The 12,744-nt window shown below is 33.5% G+C and overlaps 1 protein-coding gene across 1 annotated transcript; it reads right to left on the bottom strand.

The window, feature by feature from the left end:
* Window positions 1–1,728: 1,728 nt before the first annotated feature.
* LOC145265598 (uncharacterized) lies at window positions 1,729–10,354 on the bottom strand. Its single transcript, XM_080121609.1, has 2 exons — window positions 7,913–10,354; window positions 1,729–2,166 (listed from the first exon to the last, which is right to left on the bottom strand). Exons 1-2 carry the CDS (start codon window positions 9,764–9,766, stop codon window positions 1,945–1,947), a joined length of 2,076 nt encoding a protein of 691 aa, XP_079977735.1. The 5' UTR covers window positions 9,767–10,354; the 3' UTR covers window positions 1,729–1,944.
* Between the last annotated feature and the right edge of the window lie 2,390 nt (window positions 10,355–12,744).

The following is a 12,744-nucleotide window of genomic DNA, read 5'->3' as shown; positions in this document are numbered from 1 at the left end:
CAGTTTAAATTTCATTTCAAATTTTGATACCCGTGTAGTTTATGGAGCATGCTATTTTTAGAAAAGATTTTCAAATTCAATTTTCACATTATCTTTTGTCATTGTTAAAGAATGAGTTTCTAAATGTTATTTTAGCATGCACAAGTACTAGAGAAAATTTTTTTTATTTTTTTTTTAAGAGGAATAATGCTCAACTTTGTCATTGGTCAAAGCAGAAGTGAATTTCTATTTGGCAATCTAAAGGTTACAAAATTACTTTCAATTATTGTAGGACTAGCTTTAGAAGCTTTTGTTAAACGATTCTGTACACACAAAAACATGGCAATTTTTATTTTTCCAAGACAACCAGAAATTATGTTCCAAGGATCAAATCACAGCACGGTGAAAAACAAATATTTTGTTTACGGATTTGAACCTTAATATTGATTTGTCAGATTATTTCTGAATTAAAAGCTTTAAAACCACTTTTGACAACTGAAGGATACACTACATAAAAAAATTAGCTTTATGGTTGGGGGGGGTAAATCTTGAAAGTATCTGAAGTAATAAATGGATGAAGACGCGTGACAGATCAAATCGACCAATTAAAACTCAAGATAGAAAATTTTTGTTCTTGTCCCGAATCCACCCTCAATATATATAAAAAAAATAAAACTGTATGATGTGCATACTTTGACAAAATAAAAATATATTCCAAAAATCATGTAAATTGATCAAGTAGTTCGATTTTTATAAACAAAATCAAATTTTATGAGCAAGAGAAGACAACCATCCCATGGCGACATCTTGAAAAAAATCTCAAGAAACAAGGAAAATAACTCCATGATTGAAAGATTTTAATTGTAATGCCTACAAATTTTCATTTGCTTAGAAATGATTTTATAAAAATGAAACTCCTTGATCAATCTACATGATTTTTTTGTTTTCATTATACAGATTTCTTTTGTTTGGGATGAATTCTGGACACAGCCGAACATTTTTAGAACTTGTGTACTGAAAAGGAGTTTAAAAACAAGATAGCTTTTGCTAAATTTGTGATTTTATAGCCTTTAAATTAGTAATTTCAGTGTAAAATTGAAGTTCATAAGACCAAATGAGGGGGGGGGGCGACTGGCAAACCAAGAAAAATATCTTTTTCGGAATACGTCTACAATTGAAAGCAACAGGAGTTATTGAAGCGTCATGATAATCAGATAGCTGTGGGTTATCTGTGGCCGCTCACAAACATGCCCATTATTCAGCTCGAGTTTGAGTGGTGAGCACAATGTTTTAAGGAAAAAAAAAAAATTTTTTTGCAATCAGAAATATTTACAATCTCAACCGATGCAGATAAATCACAAATCAAATTCAAAGCTAGAGTTGAGACCGAATTTCAGGATTCTAGACTGCCAGCCTGGACTTCGGGTTAGTGGTGGAACTAATGAAAGGTGATTTTTTGGAGAAAGTGCGACAGAAACACACACACACACATATATATATATATATATATATATATATATATATATATTATATATATATATATAAGCATTATGTGAAATCTTTTTCTTTAAAAAGCAATTAACAAAAAAAAAAAAATCAAAACGTAATTGCTAACAAATAAGGATCTCAAGTCTTGACAATCGACCAATTCCACAAGACAATGAAAAAGCGGTTTTCATGCTGACCCCAATGGAAAAATAGGGGTTTTATTTTAGATGAAGATGGATAAGGAACAAAAAAAAAGGCACATTTTTATGATATTATGTTTTTATTGTTTGTCCTTTGTCAAACATGTTCTCTTCTGACTTCCTTTTAGAAAAATATGAGAGTTTCTTTGTTTTTATATACAGGAATTACATGTATGTAAACATGTATATATATACATATATATGTATGTATATGTACATACACATATATATATATACATCTATATATCACAGCCGTAGCTTTGCTGAAAATGGGATCTTACGTACTCTCTTTTTCCACCTGCAAATTGAAAATCTTTTGTCGATGGCCAGGATCCAAGACTGGATCAATTATCGATTTCAGCTTATCGATCCGGTCGTGGAACCTCTTAGTATCCAAGCTTAAGTTCATCCAGGGACCCTTTCGGGCAGATTGGTATGCAAAAGACCAACAAATTAAAAGGTGACGCGTTTGGAGATTTTTACCAGTCGCAAATGTTACCTGAAAAAGAAAAAAAAAAATTTACTTAAAGAATGTTTTTTTTTTTGTAGATTTCAGTGTGCTAAAAACGAATCTGCAAACCTTTTCCGTCGCAAAAGTTTTCATATGAAGAAATTACTTTTTCGAAAAGTGGATGATCACTTTCCCATCTAAATTTAACTTGAAATGAGCACCCACTTTCTGGCCACTTAAGAGGGCATTTTTCGTGTTTATTGGCTAAAAAGTTCTTTGATTTCTTTTGCATGGTATTAACCTCTGAACTCTGACTATTTTCCATTTCACAGCCTAGCCTTCGTTTACATTACGCGCGAGCATAAACGAAGGGTGTTAAATGTGCACTCGCGTACCAAACTGCCTTGTCAGTGTAGTTATTGGCGAAAAATTAAAATCAAACGAAAAAACAAGTAGTTTTCCAAATATTAAACCATGTAATTCGATATGTTATCACGGGCGGCCATTTTGTAAGCGCAAGCGCGCATATGGTGGGTGCTCATTTTAAGTTAAATTTACATGGAAAAGTGATCACCCACTTTTCGAAAAAGTAATTTCTTCATATCATGAAAACTATTTTTTGCAGTTTCGTTTTTAGCATACCGAAATCTACAAAAAAAATTGTTATATACGAACGCGAGACTGACCTTAATGTAAAATTTTACCAAATTTTTTTTTGATGCACGTCTTCACGAAACGAAAATGTCGGGTTTGTTTTACTGTACAGATTCGAAAAAAGTTGCCACAAACCAAATAAATGTTATCAAAGGCAAGATAAGTTACTTTTCTACCCAACTGGTAGGTGTGTCAGAAATTTCGTGAAAAATAGTGAATAATTCCACCCCATCTTTCCAAGATTACAACTCCTCGAAAAATGTAATTCAGGCCCTAATTTTTTTTTTTTTTTTAAAGGAGCAAGGACCAAGGTTTCATCAAAAAAGGTTTTAAACTTCGAACTTTACAGGTAAATTTCTAAAAAACACTACTTTTTTGTTTCAAATTTGAATATATTATTTGACCTTTTCTCTTCAATTTGTGATATATAAAACTTTGGTGAGTAAATTAATTATTTACTTTTTAATAGACACTTGAAAATGGGGGAGAGGGCGTGAACTAAAAAAAAAAAAAAAAAAAAAAAAAAAAAAAACGTTTGTCTAAAATATCATATTCGGTTTATTGGAAAGAACATAAAATTTCACATTGAACCTGAAAATATCGTAAAAATTGAATCAATAGAAAAATTGATAGATTTTTAAAGTTTAAAAATTGAAAAATATTGAGTTCGTAAAATTCATTACTGCTTAAAATTATATATATATATAACTTTTAAAACTTTAATAGTTTATTTTGGAAGTATAATCCATGAAGAAAATAAACCCACTTTTAAAAGAGAAATGACTTTTTTATATTTTATTCGCAGTTTCGTGTTAGGGGTGTCAAAAATTCCTACAAAAATTCTGATACACCTACCCAACTGGATATGTTTTTAGTGTTTATATTTAATGTAACATGTTTATTCAGCTCGAAAAACAGTGTTTACCGATGTATTGGAAAATTTAAGATGGCGGCCGGCCGACTCTCTCGGAGACGGTAAGTTTGAGAAAAGGAGTTATAAATAAAAAAAGTCAAAATACCGTTAAAAACCCAACGAATATATGTCAGCCTATGTTGTTACGGTAACATATTCAGTGAGTTTCTAACAGTAGTCTTTTTTTATATTTATAACTCATTTTCCTAAACTTTACCGCCTCAAAGAGAGTCGGCTGCCATTTTAAATTTTCCAATACATCGGTAAACATTGTTTTTCGAGCTGAATAAACATGTTACATTAAATAAAAACACTAAAAACATATCCAGTTGAGTAGAAAAGTAAAACAAACCCAAAATGTCATACTTCAAAAATCAAATAAGTTGATCAAATAGTTTTATATAAATAAAATAAAATCTTATGAGAAAACGTGAATTGTCTTCATCCGCCATATTTAATAACGAGAGACAACTAAATTCTAACTATAGAGATGAAAATCAGTCTTATAATGGCTACGATTTACTATTAAAATGAATAATTATATATTTACGTGATTTTTAAAATATGCAATTTTCGTTTCGTGACAGGTATGTGCATGCACGACGAGTTTTATTTTGTTTAATAAAATAAGGCGCTTATACAGTTTAGTCAAGACATTAAAAAAATGAAAATATTGAAAACAAGTTATATTGTACGTACTCGTTATAGTCTGAAGTTCTGAAAAAAATTTCACTTAATTTCATCTAGTAGTTTTTATTTTACAGCGAAAAAACAATTTGTTCTGATACCGAGCCAAAAGGTTCGATTTTTAGGAAGAAAAGCTAATAAAGATGGGGAGGGAGTGTCGGTGCTTTAACTGGAGTTATCTCCCTTTGGCGAGTTCAAGTTTCGTAATGGCCGACTTCAACGCGCTCATAAAAACGTGTTTTTCTGCTGTAAAATAAAAACTACTCGATCATATGAAATGAATTTTTTTTCCGGAGATTTTCAGTCCAAAACAGATACGTACAACTACAATACAGGGTGACCCCCACCCCCCAAGCTAAAATGAAGGCCATCTAGAACATATGCTGTAGAACGGAGAAAAGGCTAATGTGTTGGGCCTAATTAGAGTTGGGGGCCCGTTTTTTTTGGGGGGGGGGGGTCACCCTGTATAAGCTTTTTTTTCGATATTTTCATTTTTTAATGTCTTGATTAAACTGTACAAGTACCAAAATAAAACTGGATTTGCAAAAATTTATCGAATCTATTGTAAGAACAAAAACGAGATTCTTTGTTTTAAGGCGATTACATGTGAACATCCAACATCATTGAAAACTTGATGGGGAGGGGTATCAGTTTCGTATTTAAATTTAACTTAAATTGATCCATTTCAGGGTTATCGAGCACTTTAGGGCAATTAAGGAGGGGGGGGATAAATCATGTGTTATTTTTAGACAAATGTCTAGTTCTAGATTCTTGCCAATCGGACTTATGGTTAGTGGTTAAGACTAATGTCGATTCAATAATCAGCTGAAAAACTTAAGACGAAAAAAAAAAAAAAACATGAGCAGAGGGTGTGGGGGTGGAGATTTTCCAGGTTCAAAAATATTGATTTCTGGTGCTTCTTTATTTAAAGAACGAAAAATAGAAAAATATGGAATTTCAGTTCAAACAAATGGAACGTACGTAATTATCATGTCGCATAAAGTAACATATCCAACAGTTACGGAAATCGATATAAGGTAGAAAATTCACCGTGAAAAGACATTTGTAAAATCAATCGATTTGGTTTTAAAATATTTCAATTTGAATTAGAGAGCTATCAAGGGAGGTAATTAAGTTGCCAATTTCGGAAAAGTAATTTCGAAAAGTTAACATGGACTTTAGATTAAAGCAAAATGATATTTTTTTCATTTCTATGATGTTTCGACCGAGTTACTTCCCCTTTGCTTAAGTCACGTGACATAAGATAACCGGAGTATTTTTGGGTGGATTTTTGCGGCCTGATTAGCGTAATATAAACATCACAACCTCCATGTTAAGAACGGCTTTCGGAATAAACAGCCTTAACATCGAAAGCCGTTCTTAACATGGGGAGGTTGGGGTGTTTATAATTCGTAATAAAAAAAAAAAAAATACCGAGACGGTGCTTCTACAGTTTATCGCCGAAACTGGAGATGCCATTTTATTTCGCGCACCTGTCGTTCAAATCCAAGGGAGACATCAGTATTTTAAACTTTGACATTTATTATTTATTTATTTACATTGGAAGTGACGTCACACAAATCTTATAATACGGATGGCTACAATTGTAAAAATAATTTGTTTTATTTTTCTTTCATTTTGAGCTCCTTTTTTCTGTTTGTTTTTGTTTTCTACAATTAATAAACCAGTTTACAAGTAAATTCAATCTTGGAAACTACTCGTTTGCCGTAATTTTTAACGTTATTTTCATTTTCAGCGACCGACGAAACCTTTAAAAGTGGTAATTTTAAAGGAATTTTCGAGGGTGGAGTAATTCTTCATATTTACCTTTTTTTTACTTGAATTGTTTGGTGAAAGTACAGAATAGTTACAATACACCCTCCCTTCCCCATGTTAAATAATAGGTTTCTAAATAATAGTGTTAAAAAATAGCTTGGGTCGTAAAGTGCAGGAGTACCTATAAAAGGTAACGCCGGATCGGAAAAAAGAGCTCAACAAAATGAAAAAATAAATTCTCCGCTCAAAATAAGAAATGGGGGAAAAAAAAAAAAGTTAAATCTGTGTTAATTAAAAATTAAAACAAATTCTCAAAATGAAAAGAAATGTTTCTCCGCTCAAATACCAATTTTATAAGAAATGGGAGAGAAGAAGAAATTAAATTCGCTAAAACAAATTATTTTTTACTTGTAAACTCGTTTATTAATTGTAGAAAACAAAACAAACGGGAGAAAAAAGGAGCTCAAAATGAAAGAAAATAAAACAAATTATTTTTACAATTGTAGCCATCCGTATTATAAGATTTGTGTGACGTCACTTCCAATGTAAATAAAGAAGTGCGGAGCGTCAGGATAACCGAAAATATAATTTTACACAATTTGTAATGAAAGCAACATTGGATTTTTATAAAATACTTTGTTGCTTTTTTCCGAACATAAATTTTAACCAAACATTTTAATTAAAGCAACTTTGGAAGGTCAACAAATTTAAATGAAACCGAAAAATCATTATCTAGTTTGTTTTTTTTTCATGCTTCGATCATAATTTAAAATATTGATTTCTCCCTTGGATTTCAACGACAGGTGCACGAAATAAAATAGCGTCTACAGTTTCGGCGATAAAGTGTAGGAGTACCCATCAAAATTATATTTTGATACATTTTTTGGTACTAGTGCACTTACTGATCCGCGCTATTTTTTAAAAAATATTTTAAAGTTTTACGATATGTTTTTATTAAATTGTTAGGTGAAAGTACAGAATAGGTACACAACAGTAACACACGCCCGCCCCCATGTTAAGAATGGCTTTCTAAATAACATTATTTCAGCACGGATCAATAAGTACATGAGTACCCAAAATACTATTAAAAACCCAACGAATATATGGCAGCCCATGTCACGAAACATTGAGCGAATTTCTGGGTTTGTATTACTGTACACACACAGATTCGAAAAAGTTGTCAAAAAACAAATATAACAAATAAATGTTATCAAAGGCAAGATAAGTCACTTTTCTACCAAACTGGATATATTTTTTGTGTTTTTATTCAGTGTAACATGTTTATTCAGCTCGAAAACCATACAGTGTTTACCGATGTATTGGAAAATTCAAAATGGCGGCCGACTCTCTCTCGGAGAGGGTAAGTTTGGGAAAAGGTATTATAAATAATAAACTAGATAAAATACTGTTAGAAATTCGCTCAATATATGTTACCATGACATAAGTTGACATATATTCGGTTGATTTTTAATAGTATTTTGTCTAGTTTATTATTTATAACATCTTTTCCCAAACTTACCGTGTTAAAGAGAGTCAGGTGCCATTTTGAATTTTCCAATACATCAGTAAACGCTGCATGTTTTTTCGAGCTGAATGAACATGTTACATTGAATAAAAACACGAAAAATATATCCAGTTAGGTAGAAAAGTAACTTATCTTGCCTTTGATAACATTTATTTGTTATATATTTGTTTTTTTGCCAACTTTTTCGAATCCATGTGTACAGTAATAAAAAACCAAATCGTGAAATAAAAAGGACTTACTTTTCTGTGGTTGTTTTTTGTTTTGTTTTGCGAACACAAACCGTGATGATCATCATCACAATTGTAAGCTTCGTTCCACCTTTTGTTTGCGTCTTTGAGGTTTTGGAGAATTTTGTTGGCGCAATTTAGTTGCTCTTTGTCACCGTCGGCCGAAGAGGGAACAGGAGAGCCGAGTACGCAGGTCCGGCGAGAAGAGACGATGAGGGTGGCGGAAAAAAAGGGGTTGAAGAACCGGTCGCACGTGTTGACTTCCCGCGGCGAAGTTCGGGACCACGTGTTCTCCCATTCATCCTCATCAATTTCGTCGTCGTCGTCATCCTCTTCATCCTGACTACCCGCATTGAAATCATCGGGGTTGGTGAGAAGGGGATGGCAGGAAGAGTCTGGCCGTTTTATTACCGGCGGGCCCTCGTGGGGAAGAGAAGCACAACAATCTACTTCGAGATCAGAGCAGGAGGAGGAGTCGTCGTCGTCGTCGTCGTCATCATCATCAGAACAGGTAGATTCGAGTTTGCAAGGAGAAGAGTCGTGATTTTTAAAAGGAGGAAGCGGCGAAGGACACCGATCCAAATAATCGGAGTCTGGGTCCTCGTCATCCTCTGAAAATAAAACAAGTTCATCTTCACTATCAGCATCATCGCAAAACTCGCCATCTTCAGATTCTTCTGAGAAAGAGTACGCCATCATCGAACAGTCAGTCAGTACTACATCATCAATTTCTAATATCCCGTTTTGTACATCTTCTCGAGGTAGATCATTAAGAATTTGGCACGTGTTAACAGCAGGGTCACCCGGCAACACCCCGTGGGATTGAAAGAAAACCACATCGTAGTTTGTAGGAGATACCCCGGATTCAGAGATCATTATTTCTTCTTGTTGATGGTGAGGACCATTGGTCTTTGGGTGTTGTGTACAAATGGACGGTGACTGGCTATTTTCTTGTTTTTCTTCCGAGGAACAGACAGGGGGTATGGTCAGTGGTAGGTCAGGTTCAAGAAAAGAATGGGAGGGGTTCTCGACCGCCGGTGAAGGGTCAAGTGGTGTTGATTCCATCACGTGGGCCTTAGGGGGTTTATCATTGGTGGACTCTCGAAACCAATGGGTTTTAGCAAATAAACTCGGGCCCCGTGAGAGCCTACGAGGAGGACAGCACGGATTGTCGTAGGTAGGCATGTAGTTTGGGGGGTTAGTGGTATACATGCTGGCCATTTTCTCTAGTCGGTTAGAGGAATCAGGCGGGTACGTGTACGGTACGCGCTCCCGGGGACACCTGCTTTGATTGACAAAGGTGGAGTTCAAAGAATATGGGTTTTCGTGGACATAACCGGACTGCCACCAAGAATAACTGCGAACAGTTTCGGCTATGTTTTGTATTAACCTTTCGAGAATTGTACTAGGTCTGCTATTATTTGAAGAGACAGCCCGATCAGGGACTTTGGGGTAATTATAACCTTTTTGAGTTTTAACCATATTCGCTGCGTTGGGGGGAGCCTCTTTTATTTCAGGAGTATAGCAATAATTAGGTCGTATGCCTGTTAGTTTATCATTGTGGTAGGAGATACCATTATGTCCGGGTGTCAATCCGTTCTTTTGGATGTAGGGGGATATCATGGTCTCATTTAAAGTGCTCTCGGCTAAATTATAAATATCGGTAGAATTTCCGTAAGAACATTTACTAAGAGATGCAGGGTCAAAATGGTGAGAGGTTTGTGGGGAGTCGTTGCTCGAGGAATATTTTTTTAGGTCGGCTTTCATCTTGCCAAAAATACTGCTGAAATAATTAAAATAGAAACAATAAAAGGCGACCGGGAATGCGAATAAATTAGAAGTAGCAAGGGATAGAGTGGCCCCCATTTGAGAGAGAGGGAGAGAAATAAATATTTTTTTAGTTTTGGGAGAGATGGGGGTTATAAGATTTTTTTCTAGGTGTGGGAGGTTCTCTTCCTAAAAAGAAATTTTGGTGGCGCCACAATCCTGTAAGTCCAATAGCGTTAATATAATCAGAGTCCAATTTTTTGTTAGTAACAGCTTGAAAGTCCTCTTGATAAGTTCCGTAAATCGCTTGAAATGTAACTTCGAACAGAATAAACATCATGAGAAAAAAGACGGGAACGTAGCAGGAATTTCTGGTGTAGACATTATTATTGAAGTAGCCGCCATTGATATTATTACTGTTGTAAGCGTTCGTCTTCTTCATAGATGCGGTTGATGGGTGATCGATTAATAATTCACATGGATTCATTTTGGATGTATTAGCAGTCGAAGAGAAAAGTTAATTGCTTCATAAATTAACTGGAAAGGTTAATACAGTTTTAAAATGACCGAAAATTTGTTGAATTTGCGCTACAGCTGACAATAGAGTTCTCATATTTCTTTGTAGTATTTGTTCCGTTATTCAGTTGAAATGTGGCTGCATCACGCACGCTATTTATATATATAAGCGAAGCTACGGAAAGGGGGGAGGGGAATCACTACGCCGGAAGAAAATAGTACCTTACTAAAAATGCCCGTAAAACTTAAAATAAATCCTTGCAAGGTTTAAAATTGAAGATTATTTCATTAAAACTATTTTATTTCAGGATAATAAAAAATTCTTATTTTCTATATGTTTTAACTAAAAATAAAAATTTAATTGTTTATATTTTTTTTCTTTGAAAAGTATTGCATCAGTTTTTTGTGAACATCCTGCTGAACCAGGAAATTTTGTTTTCGTATTTCAGTTATTTTTATATATAAATTTATTTATTTATTTATTTTTAAATAACATTTATAAAATGTCCTACTTAAGACTTTATTATGTTATTTTACTTTTGGGTACAATGTAATATTTTAAATAAATTATGAACAAAGAAAATAAGTTAAATACGAAAATTAAAACTTCTATAAATTGAAAAAAAGAAATCTTAAAACATTGTTTAACAGAGAGAAAACCGCTACAATAAAGATTTTTATGACTTTTTTCTGAAAAATAATTAATTGCCATGTTGTTTCTAATTAATTATAATAAATTATTAGATCACCCATTGCCCGTTGGATCAGAGTTACACACACACAATCACACACACACACACACACACACACACACACACACACATGTATACAAACACACACTTGTGTACACACACAGATGTATATACACACACAAACGTGTACACATGCACACGTGTACACACACATATGTACACACACACACATGTGTACAGACATATGTACACACACGTGTACACACACATGTATACACATACACGTGTGCACACATGTATACACACACATGTGTACAGACATATGTATATACACACACACGTGTACACACACAGATGTATACATGCACACAGGTGTACACACACACACACGTGTACACACATGTGTATACACACATGTATACACATACACGCGTGCACACATGTATACACACACGTGTACACACACATGTATACATGCATACACATGTGTACACACATGTATACACACACACGTATACACACACAGAAGCACACACACACACACACACACACACACACACACACACACACACACACACTGCTCGGCTTGTTATTAAGCATTATTTGTAAGCACCAATTTCATTGGATTACGATCTTTTGGTCTTCGGACCAAGATCACAGTGTAGTATCTGTTCTGATGCTACACTTCACCTTTTCTGTTCCCGGTCAGTGGATGAGAAATCCTTCATGACTGGGACAATTTTAATTTTTTGTTTCTATCCACAGTGCCTCTTTTTGGGTAGCTGGATTTTCCCCACATTAAAAACTGACCTTGTGTCTAACTGCCCTCGTGGGGAGGCAAGCAAATAGGAATATCTAGAAAATAACGCAACCATACAATTATATATATATATATATATATATATATATATATATATATATATATATATATATATATATATATATATATATATTGTATGTTTGTGTATGCGTTTAAGATTGATTAATCATATTTTTTCAAGTATTACTAAGGATTTCACAAATTCGGAATACATTGTGATGTCATAATAGACCATATTTCTCTCTCTCTCTCTCTCTCTCTCTCTCTCTCTCTCTCTCTCTCTCCCTCTCTCTCTTTCTCTCTCTCTCTCTCTCTCTCTCTAATTATTTGCATCATTCCACACCTCTCAGAGTTTGAACAGTATGTGGCTTTTATTAATCTAAGAAAAAAAGAAGAAAATTTTGCAATAGTTATTTTGTACTTTTAATTTAAATAGAAAATTAATTTATTTTTTAAGTTTTTTTTTCTCTCAGTTGAAGCATAGGGGCCATTGGAATATCTCCCATATTTCGTTTTGTTTTTCCACAAACTAAGATAAAATCGATTATTCAAATCTACTTTTCAAATTCTGGAAATTGTTACCTCAAGTCAATGTTTTAATCACTGGCGGCCATGGTATGCATGGATTTTTTTTTAAACAATAAATTTATGTTTTTGTTTATTATTATTATAATAACATATTGTACGAAATTGAACTTTGAACAACGAACATTTCATTATACACACAAAAAAAAATAAATCAGTTTAAACAGAATTTAAGTTAACGAATTTAAGAACAAAAGTAAAAAGTTTAAAACAAATAAGAAAAATTTGGTGTTTGTAGTCACCAAATCGATTTTCTTTTAATATGTTATTTTAAGCAAAAACAATATTACGTACTTAATTGTCATGTCGAAAATAGTAAAATATCCAAAAATTACGAAAAATCATCGAGTAGAAGTTATTTATAGGTAAAAGTAATTTTTACGGAAAATTGGTTAAAATCGCATTTTTCTTAGTTGTTATAAAGTATACGCTATGAGTCTACATACAGGGGACATAACTCCGAA

Source organism: Euprymna scolopes, chromosome 40 (assembly GCF_053919585.1).
Source record: "Euprymna scolopes isolate OS-2025 chromosome 40, ASM5391958v1, whole genome shotgun sequence".
NCBI lineage: Eukaryota > Metazoa > Mollusca > Cephalopoda > Sepiida > Sepiolidae > Euprymna > Euprymna scolopes.
Note: the sequence above shows the minus strand (reverse complement) of the source record. Positions and strands in the feature narration are given on the sequence as shown.

What these genes read in the sequence shown, in the direction of transcription:
- LOC145265598 (XM_080121609.1), bottom strand. Translation starts at nt 9,766, where the DNA reads ATGGGGGCCACTCTATCCCTTGCTACTTCTAATTTATTCGCATTCCCG. An exon ending in CAAAAAACAACCACAGAAAA is followed by an intron (nt 2,167 to 7,912) that starts GTAAGTCCTTTT and finishes TTTCTTTTTCAG; the next exon opens with GTAACATTTGCGACTGGTAA.